The 11,901-nt window shown below is 42.2% G+C and overlaps 1 protein-coding gene across 1 annotated transcript; it reads left to right on the forward strand.

Moving 5' to 3' along the window:
- Positions 1-2,160: 2,160 nt before the first annotated feature.
- On the forward strand, positions 2,161-11,620 carry AARD (alanine and arginine rich domain containing protein). Its single transcript, XM_070480903.1, is given in 4 exon segments — positions 2,161-2,198; positions 6,517-6,841; positions 6,843-6,998; positions 10,750-11,620. Coding segments are annotated over 4 exon segments (663 nt in total). The 3' UTR covers positions 10,894-11,620.
- The last annotated feature ends 281 nt before the right edge of the window (positions 11,621-11,901 follow it).

Raw genomic sequence — 11,901 nt, forward strand, 5'->3', positions numbered from 1 at the left:
CAAAGGGAAAATTGGACATCAGGGCTTTCAAAAAAAAACCCACAAACACTAATTTCCTTGGATTACTATATATGTTTGTTTCTCACTCAAACTACACCGCCCCCCCACCCCCCCCCCCCCCCCACCCCATAACAGGCCAGCCTCTTCTCTGCTCCATGATATCTCCATCCCAGGACCCAGCGTGAAGGAGCTGTCTGCCCTGGCACACTGCTGGAAAAGAGAAGAGGATGGATTGTGTGACAGAACCTAAATATTTCTCTGAGAAATCACGTATCCCTTTGCTCACAGTTCATTGGCTTAAGCAAGTCCTACAGCCAAGCCTGAGGTCAGTCGAGTGGAGAAATACAATCTTCCCAATGCAAGAGGCAGAGAATATTTTGAACAATAATATAACTCACTTTACACACTTAGAGGATGTGATCGAGATGATTATACTGGTTCCGTGTGATTACTGACAATTTAAAATGGTCATCCAGGGGCCGGCCCAGTGGTGTAGTGGTTGAGTTAGTGTGCTCTGCTTCGGTGGCCTGGGGTTCATGGGTTCGGATCCCAGGTGCAGTGCAGAGCACTGCTCATCAAGCATCCTACATAAAGTAGAGGAAGATTAGCACAGCTGTTAGCTCAGGGCCAATCTTCCTCACACACACACTAAATAAATAAAATGGTCATTCAACCCACTGGAAGGGGCATTTTTCAGCCTGGTTTCACTGTTTTAGTTCAGACCTGACTCAGTTTCCCTTGCAATCCTAATTCTCCTGTATCTTTTAGACACATAGCACTGTGATGTTCACTGATGCAATGTTCAGAAACATGTCCCTGTGGTAAGAACCCCAATCATCCCTTATGTGAGAATAAAGAAGCACAATTACGGAGAGCCTATTGGCTCAGTGCCCTCCTGGGGGCTTTAGTCAATCTACTCAGCAAGTGAGTGAGGAGGAAGATAATTCTCATTTTACTTGTGAACAAACTGACCCAGAGAGTTTACACAAAGTCACATGGCCAGCAAGGGGTCAAGCTGGAATTTGAAATCACCGTTTTGAACTCAGAATTCTGGCAAATTAAGCTAGAAGGACAATGACTACATTTTGGACATTCCACAAGCAAAAAGGAATTTTTGCCAACCATTCATTAGCCAGAAAACAAAATGACCATGTTCCCCACAGACTCTTCCATGGCTCAAACCACTAAGCTGTTCACTGAAAAAATTAGAGTAGTATTTGTTTCTTTTTGCACAAAGCACTTAGGGACGTTCTGTTTGCAGTGGGAACACACAGAGCACATTGTCTAAAAGCATAATTGTTCAGAGTGGATGGCTGAAGAGGAAGCAAAAGATCTAAGATCCCAAAGCACAGCTAAAGAACACGTAAAGAGTCCAGATCCGGGTTTCCCAGGGAAAGGTGAACAGACAGGAAAAAAAAAAAAAAGAAATTAGTTGCAACAAAGGTACATATTAACTGATGAATTTATTTAAGGGATTTAGAGAGGAGAGTAGGCATTTAATAGGAATTTCAAACTTTTGTTTTGCTGTTGTTCTGCATGAATTAGGAATACTGTCTGTACATTCAACTCCCTTTTAGTGTTCAAAACAATTGAGAGGTAGCCTTCTTATGTTATCTTCTGGGAGTTTTACAGTTTTGATCACTTGGGTCTATGATCATTTAGGTCTATTATCCATTTTGAGTTAATTTTTGTGAAAGGTGGAAGTATGTCTGTGTCTAGATTCATTTTTTTGCATGTGGATGTCCAGTTGTCCAGGTACTATTGATATCAAATCTGAAGTGAGTTCACTCACCCGTTACACAGCAAGCCAATCTCTGACACCGGGTGCAGTGGAAGAAAGCAGGAATTTTATTATTACACAGCACTGAGCAAGGAGAAAGGGCAGCTAATGCTGAAATCCCAAACTCCCCGAAAACCTAAAAGTAAGGGTTTTTACTTGGGGTTTTAGGTAGGGGAGGGGGAACATATGACCTTGCTGGTCGGAGCTTTTCCACCACCCTGTGTTTGGCCTTGAGACTACTTGCAGAGAGGAAGAAGCCTGTGACCTTGCTAGTCAGCAGCTTTTCTACCAACCTGTAACTGCTTTTCGGGAAGGGGAGGGGGGAGGGGGGAGATAATGAATCCAGGTATTTCTCCTTGGCCATTTGTCTCCCTGGCTCCATGGCTGGACAGTGGATTCTGGAGCCAGAAGCCGGGGAGTAAGCAGGGAAAGAGTGCTTTGGTTTTAACCCCATATATCTTGGGTTTAATGTAGGGAAATCAATATCAGGGCTGGTATCACTATTTGTTGAAAAGACTATGTTTTCTCCCTTGTGTTGTCTTTGCTCCTTTGTCAAAGATCAGTTGACTATATTTATGTGGATCTACTTCTGGGCTCTCTATTCGGTTTCATTGATCTATTTTTCCACTCTTGCCAATATCACACTGCCTTGGTTACTGTAGCTTTGTAGTAAGTCTTGTAGTCAGGTAGTGTCAGTCCTCCAATTTTGTTCTTCAAATTATATTGGCTATTCTGGGTATTCTGTCTCTCCATGTAAACTTTAGAATTGTTTTATTGATATTTACAAAATAACTTGCTGAGATTTTGACTGGAACTCTACTGAGAACAACTGACATCTTGACAATATTGAGTCTTTCTATCCACGAACATGGAATAGCTCTCCATTTATTTAGTTCTGTTTTGATTTCTTTCAGCAGACTTTTCCTCATATAGATCCTGTACACATTTTGTTAGAGATATCTAACCATGTGTGCGATTCACCTTGCAAATAGATCCTCCAGCTGCAGTCACATCCAGCTTCAGGTGATTGCAGTTTTGGCTGACATTTGACTACAATGTCATGAAAGTCTTGGATCATAACCTAAGCTGTTCCAAAATTCTTGCCCATAGAAACTGTGAGAGATAATAAATGTTTATGAATTTATGTAAGGAGAGTTAGAGATATTAGGCTTTTGCATAAGGAATTTCAGACTTTTGTTTTGCTGCTGTTCTGCATGAATTAGGAGTATGATCTGCACATTCAACTCCTTCTGGGGTTAAAAAGGCCTGAGAGAAGATGGCCTTGCTATAGGTAAGGGTGGCAGCAGGATGGCACTTGGGCTAGGAAAGAACTGGTCTAGGTAACTAGAATAAAGGAAATTCTAAGTTTTAACCTCCTTTAGCAGCTTTTTAATGATTCTGCAACTATACATTGCCTAGTGTGGTATAGGGGAAAGAGCATACCTTGGAGCCATATAATCTGGAATCAAATCTCACTTTAGCCATGTCTACTACATGACCTTAGGTAAGTCTCTTACCTTCGTTGAACCTCAGGTTCCCATCTGAAAAAAAAAAAAACACAAAACACAGGATAATTGTGATGATTAAATGGTATACCTATCTATACCTGTACTGATATCTATATTTATGTCTATAGCTATAAATGTATCTATATCTGCATCTGGACTTGTATTTATGTCTATGTTTATCTATCTATGTCTATGTTTATCTATCTAGTGCTTAAGAGGTGCTCTATGAATGTTAAGTGCCTTCTCCCCTGCTGTATTAATCAATTTATTAATTTAACTAAGATTTACTAAGTGTTTGTTTCAAGCCAGCATTGTGCTAGTTTCTGGAGATGATGAAAAGGTGATTAAGTCTGAGACACTGTCCTTGAGAAGCTAATAGGAGAAACGGACATACAGACCACATGATTCCAGGTACGACACGGTTTGACAGTTAGCTGAGACTGCTGGGTTCAGGCACTGTCAGCTTGTTGGACTTGTGGTTGATGACCTGACCTGTCATTGAATCACATAATCCACTAAGGGGTTTCCTTTAGGGTTTTAATAGTGTAAGTTGCCTGGTAACAAATTCTAATTTTCTTTTATGTCAAAACATCTTTATTTCACTTTTGAGGAATATTTTGTCTGTATATAGAAGTCTGCATTAAAATTTTCTTTCTAAATCTAAAAATGTATTGTCCTAATATTTCCTGGTCTTCACTTTTTCCTGACAGGAAGTCAGCAGTTCTTTGAATCACTGTTTACATATATGTAAGGTATCATTTTTTTCCTGTGGCCGTTTAAGAAATACGTCTGCAAATGTTTTGATACTCCTTACTTTAAGAGGTGGAGGCTAATTCCCCTCCCCTTGAATGTGGTCCAGACTTAGAGGCTGGATTCTAATGAACAGAATATGATGGAAGTAATGCTGTGTGACTCCCAAGACTAGGTCATAAAAATGTAGCTCAGAGCTCATATAAGGAGCTTCTATTTGGCTCGCTCTCTCTGTCTTGTTCAGAGGGAGGTTGCCCACTATATCACGAAGACTCTCAAGCAGTCTAAGTAAAGGATCCACATGGAGAGGAGCTGAGGCCTCCCACCACCAGTGCCAACTGCAAGCCATGCGAATGATTCCCTTGCAAATAGATGCTCCAGCTGCAGTCACATCCAGCTTCAGGGGACTGCAGTTTTGACCGACATTGGACGACAATGTCATGAAAGTCCTGGACCATAACCTAAGCTGTTCCCAAATTCTTGCCCACAGAAACCGTGAGAGATGTTTATTGTTGTTTTAAGCCACTAAAATTTGGGGTTATTTGTTAGGCAGCAATGGATAACTCATACATTTCCTAACTCAAACGTCTCTTCACGTTAGAGTCACTCTAATTCCCTAATGCTTCAATCCACTTTGTGTGCATAAAAGAAAAAAAATATCGTAAAATCCAAGATGCAGCACAGCTGAAAAAAAGTCTATGGAAGAAAATTAGTCATCTGTGGTAAAACCAGTCTGTTTTAAAACACCATTTTGTCTCTGTGGTTCACTTTGCAGCCTGAGCACCTTGTATACTACTTGGTATGTAATAAGACATTAAATAAATATTGCTTTATGAATGACCAAACAATTTGCTCCTCCAGGCTCTAAGCTTCTGGATGGCAAAAAGAGTGCCTCATTCATCCTTATATCTCCCTCACACGGTACAATGCTTAACACTGAACACACACCATTCGTTATTTGTTGAATTAAATCAAACTTAACTGAAATTCTTGTTGAAGTTAATGATCTGGAAACACAAGTGAAAAATCATGGCAGAAAACTCATTTTAAACATTTATACTGCACATTGACTAATGCTGATTTTCAAGCCCCACCAACTATCACTCAAAAAAACAAGCAAAAACCCCCAAAATTCTAAACGTATACCTGAGGTTCCTAGTAGGCCATATGGGTTTTCATAATTTCTACCAATAGAACACATCTTCAAATGTTTCTAGAGAATCTTTATGAAACAGTATACAATGATGGGTTTTGTGCTCAGGTTGTAAACTGTTGTAAGGTGTTGAATTCGGCAGATTATCTGCAAGGCTTGGTAACCTGTTTTCCTCCTTATCCAATTAAGCCTTGAGCCATTTCATTAGAGCTGAATTTTATGAGCAGAGGGAGTTTGAACACTCACTCATGCAACACGTAAATTGAGCAACTTCCTTTTCTCTTTGGGAGGTAGTGTGCATCCAGGGTATGTCCCCGTGGTTTGGAGCACTGACTTCCCAGGTGCAAATCCTCAGACAATCACTTACCAGTTTTGTGATCTTTGGCACACAGCATAACCTCTACCTTAGTTTCCTCATCTGTACAATGCAGAAACTAACAGCACCCACCTCACAGGGTTGTTAAGATAAAATGGGTTAATACTTGAAAAGTGCCTGGCACATAGTAAGCACTAATAAAAAGTAGCTCTTTTGCCTTCGACGCCTGTCACAGACCTGGAACACTGCAGGTGACTTGTAAATCTTTATTGAACTAATGAATAACTCTAAGATGAGAGTACTGAATGAGCATCTCTGCCACCTTTTTTGGCGATGGGGGGGATGTAATTGCATTCTCCGATCACACACGTTTTTTTTACTCCTTTTTAGAAATTCTCCATTAGATCAAAAAGAGGCAGCTGATTGTGTTTATTGATAGAGGATATACAAGTAATACTGGCACACGTTTACATTTACACTGAATTGGGAATTATAAAATAACACACTTTCGGGTAAGAGGAATTTTTATTTTTCATTTGAGCCCCATCATAAATGTCAAAGTGGCAGAAAGGATCAAGTATAGAGGGGAGCACGAAGTTTCTGAATCCCAAGCACCTTCTGCATTGCTGGGCTTATGGAAAAACCATTTTTTTCTAACTCACCAACAGGGCCAACCTTCTCCCACTTGACTGGGGGAACACCTGAGAGAGGTAAGGGGCCTAATTAGACCGTATATCCCCAACACTTGCCACAGTGCCTGGCAGATGGTAGAAAGTAACAAAAAACTTATTTTAAAGGGATAAAGTATTAAATAATCAAGGCAACGGGACAAATATTTGTGACAAAATATTCTACCTTTGGTCTCAAACCTTGCATCTGTACCTCAACTTCCACCTACTGGTTGGGCCCAAGCCTTCCCCTTAGAATGACACTGCAAGGACCAGGAAAAGGTGATCCAGTTGAAACTTTTCAGAGTGATGGGAACTACCTCCTTCGTTTGTTGCTAAAGAACGGAAGAAGGAGGGAGACGAGGCTGGGAGACAGGGAGCGCCTCCGAGTGGCGGAGCAATAGCCGCGTCCCACTTGGCAGGGGTCCCGCCAGTTCCGCTAGTTGTCCCCGCCTCTGCCCTTCCCCCCCGGGGAATTCTAGCCCCGGGAAACAAGGCGCTGGCGATACATGCCTGGAAGGCTGGCACCGGCATCTCTCAGATGGGCCCGGGGCGTCCCGCCGCCGCCGAAACAGAGCTTCCCGCGGGCCCCGCAGAGTCCCAGGCAGGGCCGGGGTCTGGCCGTCAGCCCCGCGTCCCGCGCGCGGCTTCCCCGGGGGCGGGCGGACAGAGCGTGAGCGCGCCGGAGGAGGCCCCCGCCGCCCGCCAGCTGCTGGAAGACCTCAGGCGGCGGCTGGCAAGCGCCTTCCAGCGGGCGGCGGCGCGCGAGCAGCAGAGCCGGGCGTGCATCGAGGGCTCACTGGGCCGGCTGAGCGCCGAGCTGGTGAGCGCGCGCTGGGGGCGGCCAGCTCCGGGGCTGCCCTCCGCTTGGTCCTGGCTCCTGCTCCAGAGCCGGGGCTACGTGGCCCACCTCAAGACTTGAGGGGCGGAGGGGAGCTGTTCCCAGGGAGGGAGAGTAGGAGAGCGTGCAGCGAGGAGGAGCTGGGCCATCGATCTTCCCGGGAAGGCCGGCTAACATCCCGACAGGATGCTGACGCCGCCACCTCCCCAGCAGCATCTGGGAAGGAAGGGGTCCTGCGGCACCCGCGGTGCTGGCACCTGTGGGGAGCTGAGTCTACTAGTGACGCGCCCAAGACTCCAATAACCCTTTTCCAGTTTGTTCTCTATCTTTCTACCCTATAGAAAGTTGCCTCTAGGGAACTCTTAGTATGTGTGTGTATGGCGTGTGGTGGAGGAAATTTCAATGAAATAAACTCTCTCATAGGATCGATGGAGCAAGTCTATCAGCAACCATTTATTTTATTCCGAAAGTTTTAGTCTTATCTTTCCCCTTGTGAAGATTTCAGAAAACAGGAAATAACAAGCTATTTTTTACAATAAGATATTTTGTCTCTTTTAAACATTAGGCAGGTTAGGTCCAAATGTTAAACTGGAGGGAATGCATAGGTAAAGATTTTAGATCACCGTTTTTTAATCTAAATAATTTCCAAATAGATAAAATTAGAACAGGACAAAATGAAGAAGAGCCATTCAAAGTTTAAAATGGTGCTGCCCATGCACGTGTATAACAGATTTAACTTGGAAAATTTTGCTCTTTTTCATTGAATACAGATAAAATATTAACCACGACTTTAGAACTGATTCAGCCATCAGTAAATTGTCTGATTTAAGAACCTTAGAATATTATCTTGTTTCGGAGTTTGAGATGGGCAATAGGGCAAAAATGTAATTTTATCCGTGTTAATTTGAATTTGACAAGGGATGAATTATCTCTGACGCAACCATATTGCGGAAACATGTGGTTTTCTTCTGGCATCTGAGCAGTTCGATAGGGGAGAGCCGTCCTTAGCGGAGATACACGCCTGGAGGGGTGTGCTGGGGGCCAGCACCTCAAAGTGGAAGGCTGAGACCTGGCTCAGCCATCTCTGTGCTGCTGACCTGGGATGTCAGCACCTTCTCTGTGCCTCAGTTGACTCCTTTTTAAATCAAATGAAGAGATTATGTAGAATAAACTCTGAGACACCTTCCAACCATTCTAACAAGTCATTTTACAAGTAGGAGTTTTAGGCAAGCAATACCTATTGGGGTGGGGAGGAGGTGGAGAATACGATTGCAAACAGTTGAGAGTTCATATCCCAGCGTTAACGTTTAAAGGCTCTCCTAACTTAACTGGCTCTACCACTTTAGGAATGCTAATTAGCAAGTTTGAGTTTCAGTTTACTCATCTGTAAACTGGTGATAATAATCTCATAGGATTGCTCTAAGGATTAAATGAGATAATGTTACATAAAATTCCTGGAACATAGGCACTATTCAGTGGCTCTTTTTATGATGATAATTATTTTTATAGACCTTGGAGACTCATTGTCCGAAAAAAATGACAAATACACTGGTATCAAAGATCCAGGGTTTTTCTGGAAAGGAGCCAGAGAATTTCATACTTACACAGATACTGTGTCCCCGGGCTCCAGACCATGGTTAACATCTCGACCAACTAGTTCACCAATGTGTGTGACTTGTCTTGAGAAAAAGGCAGAAGAGTGTAGATGCTTTAGCTTAACATGCTCAACGCTAGAAGAAGTGGTTTCTGATAATGGGCCGTTAACCAGATTTCTATGGGAATTGGCATACATCCCTGCAGATATGTGCACATATCATAAGTTAGGGTCATATTTGTGTAAGGAATAATGTTGAACAGGTTCAATTAACTAGAGACATGCTGCTATTTATATTATTTTTGCTATTATTTGTTGTTTGAATTGTTCTTCTCAGTGGGATGTATTGATTTCCAGGGTCTGTGAATGGATTTCATTTTCATTCATATGTATCTAAAATTGTATGCAAAATTTTGTAGGTGCATAAAGCACATTTTTTTCAGAGAGGGTTATAGCTTTCATCAGATTCTCAAAGGGATCCATGATGACAGAAAAGTTAAGGGCCTATTAGTGTTTGAATTTCATAAATAGGTGTGAATTACACACACTCACTTTACTTAGGTGGTGAGCCATCATGAATAATTTTACTCCTTGATTCTTGGCATGAAAGGACAGGATGGATATTCACCAGTTCATACATTCATTCATTCACTCAGTCTTTTAACAAACACACAAAGCACCGGCCATGTTTGTGCCCAGGCAGTGCACCCATCGTTGGGAATACAGTTATGAATACAAAACAAACTAAGCCGTCAATCATCAGTCGAGTGTAGTCTGTGTGCTATGAGAGGCACATGTACAGAATCTTGTGGGAGCACAGATAAGGGGCGACAGGGGAAGGGACTTCTACGAAGAGCTGGCATTTGACTGGATTCAGCAGGTAGAGAGGTGCCAAAGGGCATCCTAAGCAGACGGGGCGGAAGGGGATGTGACGCAGCACGGAGTGTTTATTTGGGAAGAGGCAAGGTTTCTGACCACCGGCCGTGGGGGCTGGGGTGGGGAGAGTGCCAGGAAGTGAAGCTGGAAAAGCAGGGCAGGATTATAGAGCGTCTCTGCCACACTGGAGAGCTGAAGCTTCCTGTAGGCACGGTACAGGGGCTTTTGGGGCTGGTGGTTGTGTCGTTACTGTTAATGTTTGTTTGCCGAATGCTCTATTTCTTATTCATTTCTAATTCTTGTTATCAGAGAAGTGGTTCTAGGTGCTGAAGAATGAAGAAAAATGTGCCAGAGGAAAAACGGAAAGAAAATTTTATCCAAAGACTTTATGTTGCAAATTGAGAGGGGATCACCAATATTTGCTTTTTACAACAGAACACCCTGGCTCGTCCTGGGTGTTTTCTTTGATGAGTTGATGAAGAGTTTTAAGCAGAGAGAACAGGGTGCTTATGAAGTGCATTAAACGAGATGCTAATTGAAGAAATTTCTGAATAGTTGATTACTAGTTTTCAACTGTCATGCAGAGATGATGTTGGACTAAGCCTTGTTGGACTGCCTCCTAGGTAAACTGCCCTAGAGATCTATTTTTTTAACACATGAAGACCTTCGCAATCTCCCACTGGAGGAGGGAATAAATCAGCCTTGCTATATAACAGATTTCACTCTAGAGTGAAACTTGTTAGATTATGTAACTACACATAACTGTACACCTGCCTCTAAGGTGTTGTTAAATATTTTTGCTCGACAGGGAGACCATTTAAAGTCCTAAAAACTTGAAATAACAAGTAATCAAGTAAATGGGCCCAGGGCTCGAATGCTCAGGTGGCCCTGGGCAGTTACCCTGTAGCTAAGAAAACTCATACAGATAGATGATTTCATCACACATCACATGCCGTTGCTTGAAAACAGCCTTCTGTGCACAGCAAGTTTTCATACGGACAGCTTTGGGCATCAGCTATTTTTGTTTCCACTTCAAGGCCATTTCAAAAGCTATTTGTATATCCGATTTTACCTTGTCGTATAGAAAGTCTGTTTTATAGCCAGGCCAAACAGTCGGAACTGGAGAATAAGATGAGAAATACATCTTTCTTGATATCTTATTTTCCTTTCCTATAAAGTCCTTATTTTTCTGGTGCAGAGAGCAGTTTCATTTGATCCATATCTCAGGCTAATAAAAGTCTTTATTCTTTTTCTAAGCTTTAGCTGGAAATGCATTTCCAAAATCGCCAACTGGTCAGAACTGTACTGGATTTAAACATGAAAATGCAGCAATTGAAAAAGGAGTATGAACTGGAAATTGCATCAAAATCTCAAAGCTCAGAAGATAATGCTCTGAATCGGGAATAAGGAAATGCACACTTGAAGATCAGAACCCTAAAAATAACATGGACATCTCTGAAACAACTCTGACAGTAACATCATGGATGCCTTGCGTAAGATTTTAGGGGCAATTTGTAGGCCCAAACTTAGATGCCATGGGGAAGTGACAGAAAATGTCTAAGAGGGAAGAGATAGAAAATGATATATGACCAAGTTTTGGCCGAGAAGTAAAAAAAATATGTACTGAAGAATGCTTTAATGCCAATTTCTAGTATGCTATTTTGTGCCACCTTAACTTTCTGGCATTGCCTGAACTTTCGGAATCTGTGCATGTTTTTATTTTACTTGATTATTCTTGGCTTGTCTGTCCAGTTAGTTATTCTGTAGCTACCCCCCGACCCCCACCACTAAGTATCCCACTATCCATCTCCCCACGGATATAGTCATGCAGATCAAGCCAGGTTGATCAGCTTGTCTCGGGAGTTTTTGAACTAGAACTAAGGGAGTAGATGAGTATTTCCTGATGGTAGAAACTGTGCAATAGCAGGGTTTGGAAGCTGCTGGTGGCCACCATGTGAGAAAGTGTGAGCTCTAACGAAGGAGGTTGAAACTGCACCACTGGGAGGACAGAAAAAGATGGAAAGAACTGAACTTCCTTGTCCCTGGGGTCGAGCTGTCTAAAACCCCAGCCCTTGCTGTCATCTAGATATCTGAAAATACTCTAATAGCCTCCTAATAAAGTCTCCTTTTGCCTAAGTCAATTGAGTTGGACTTTTATGACTTGTACTCAGAAGATTCCTGACTAACACAATTCCTTTGTTTACGCTTTTAGGAGTTAAAATGGTTCTTGTTGAATTAGAATATCTACCTCTAAACCCTGAAAGTGCTGCCTTCTTAGTGCAGAGAATAAAGTTAAAGATAGTTGCAGATCTCAGCAGTAGTTATAATGGTCATTATCTGTAAAAATAAAGATTAATTTATAAAATGTATGTAATTTGAATATTTAATTAACAATAAAGGTTAGTTCTTGAAGAC

This window comes from Equus asinus, chromosome 12, assembly GCF_041296235.1.
Source record: "Equus asinus isolate D_3611 breed Donkey chromosome 12, EquAss-T2T_v2, whole genome shotgun sequence".
In the NCBI taxonomy this organism is placed as follows: Eukaryota; Metazoa; Chordata; class Mammalia; order Perissodactyla; family Equidae; genus Equus; species Equus asinus.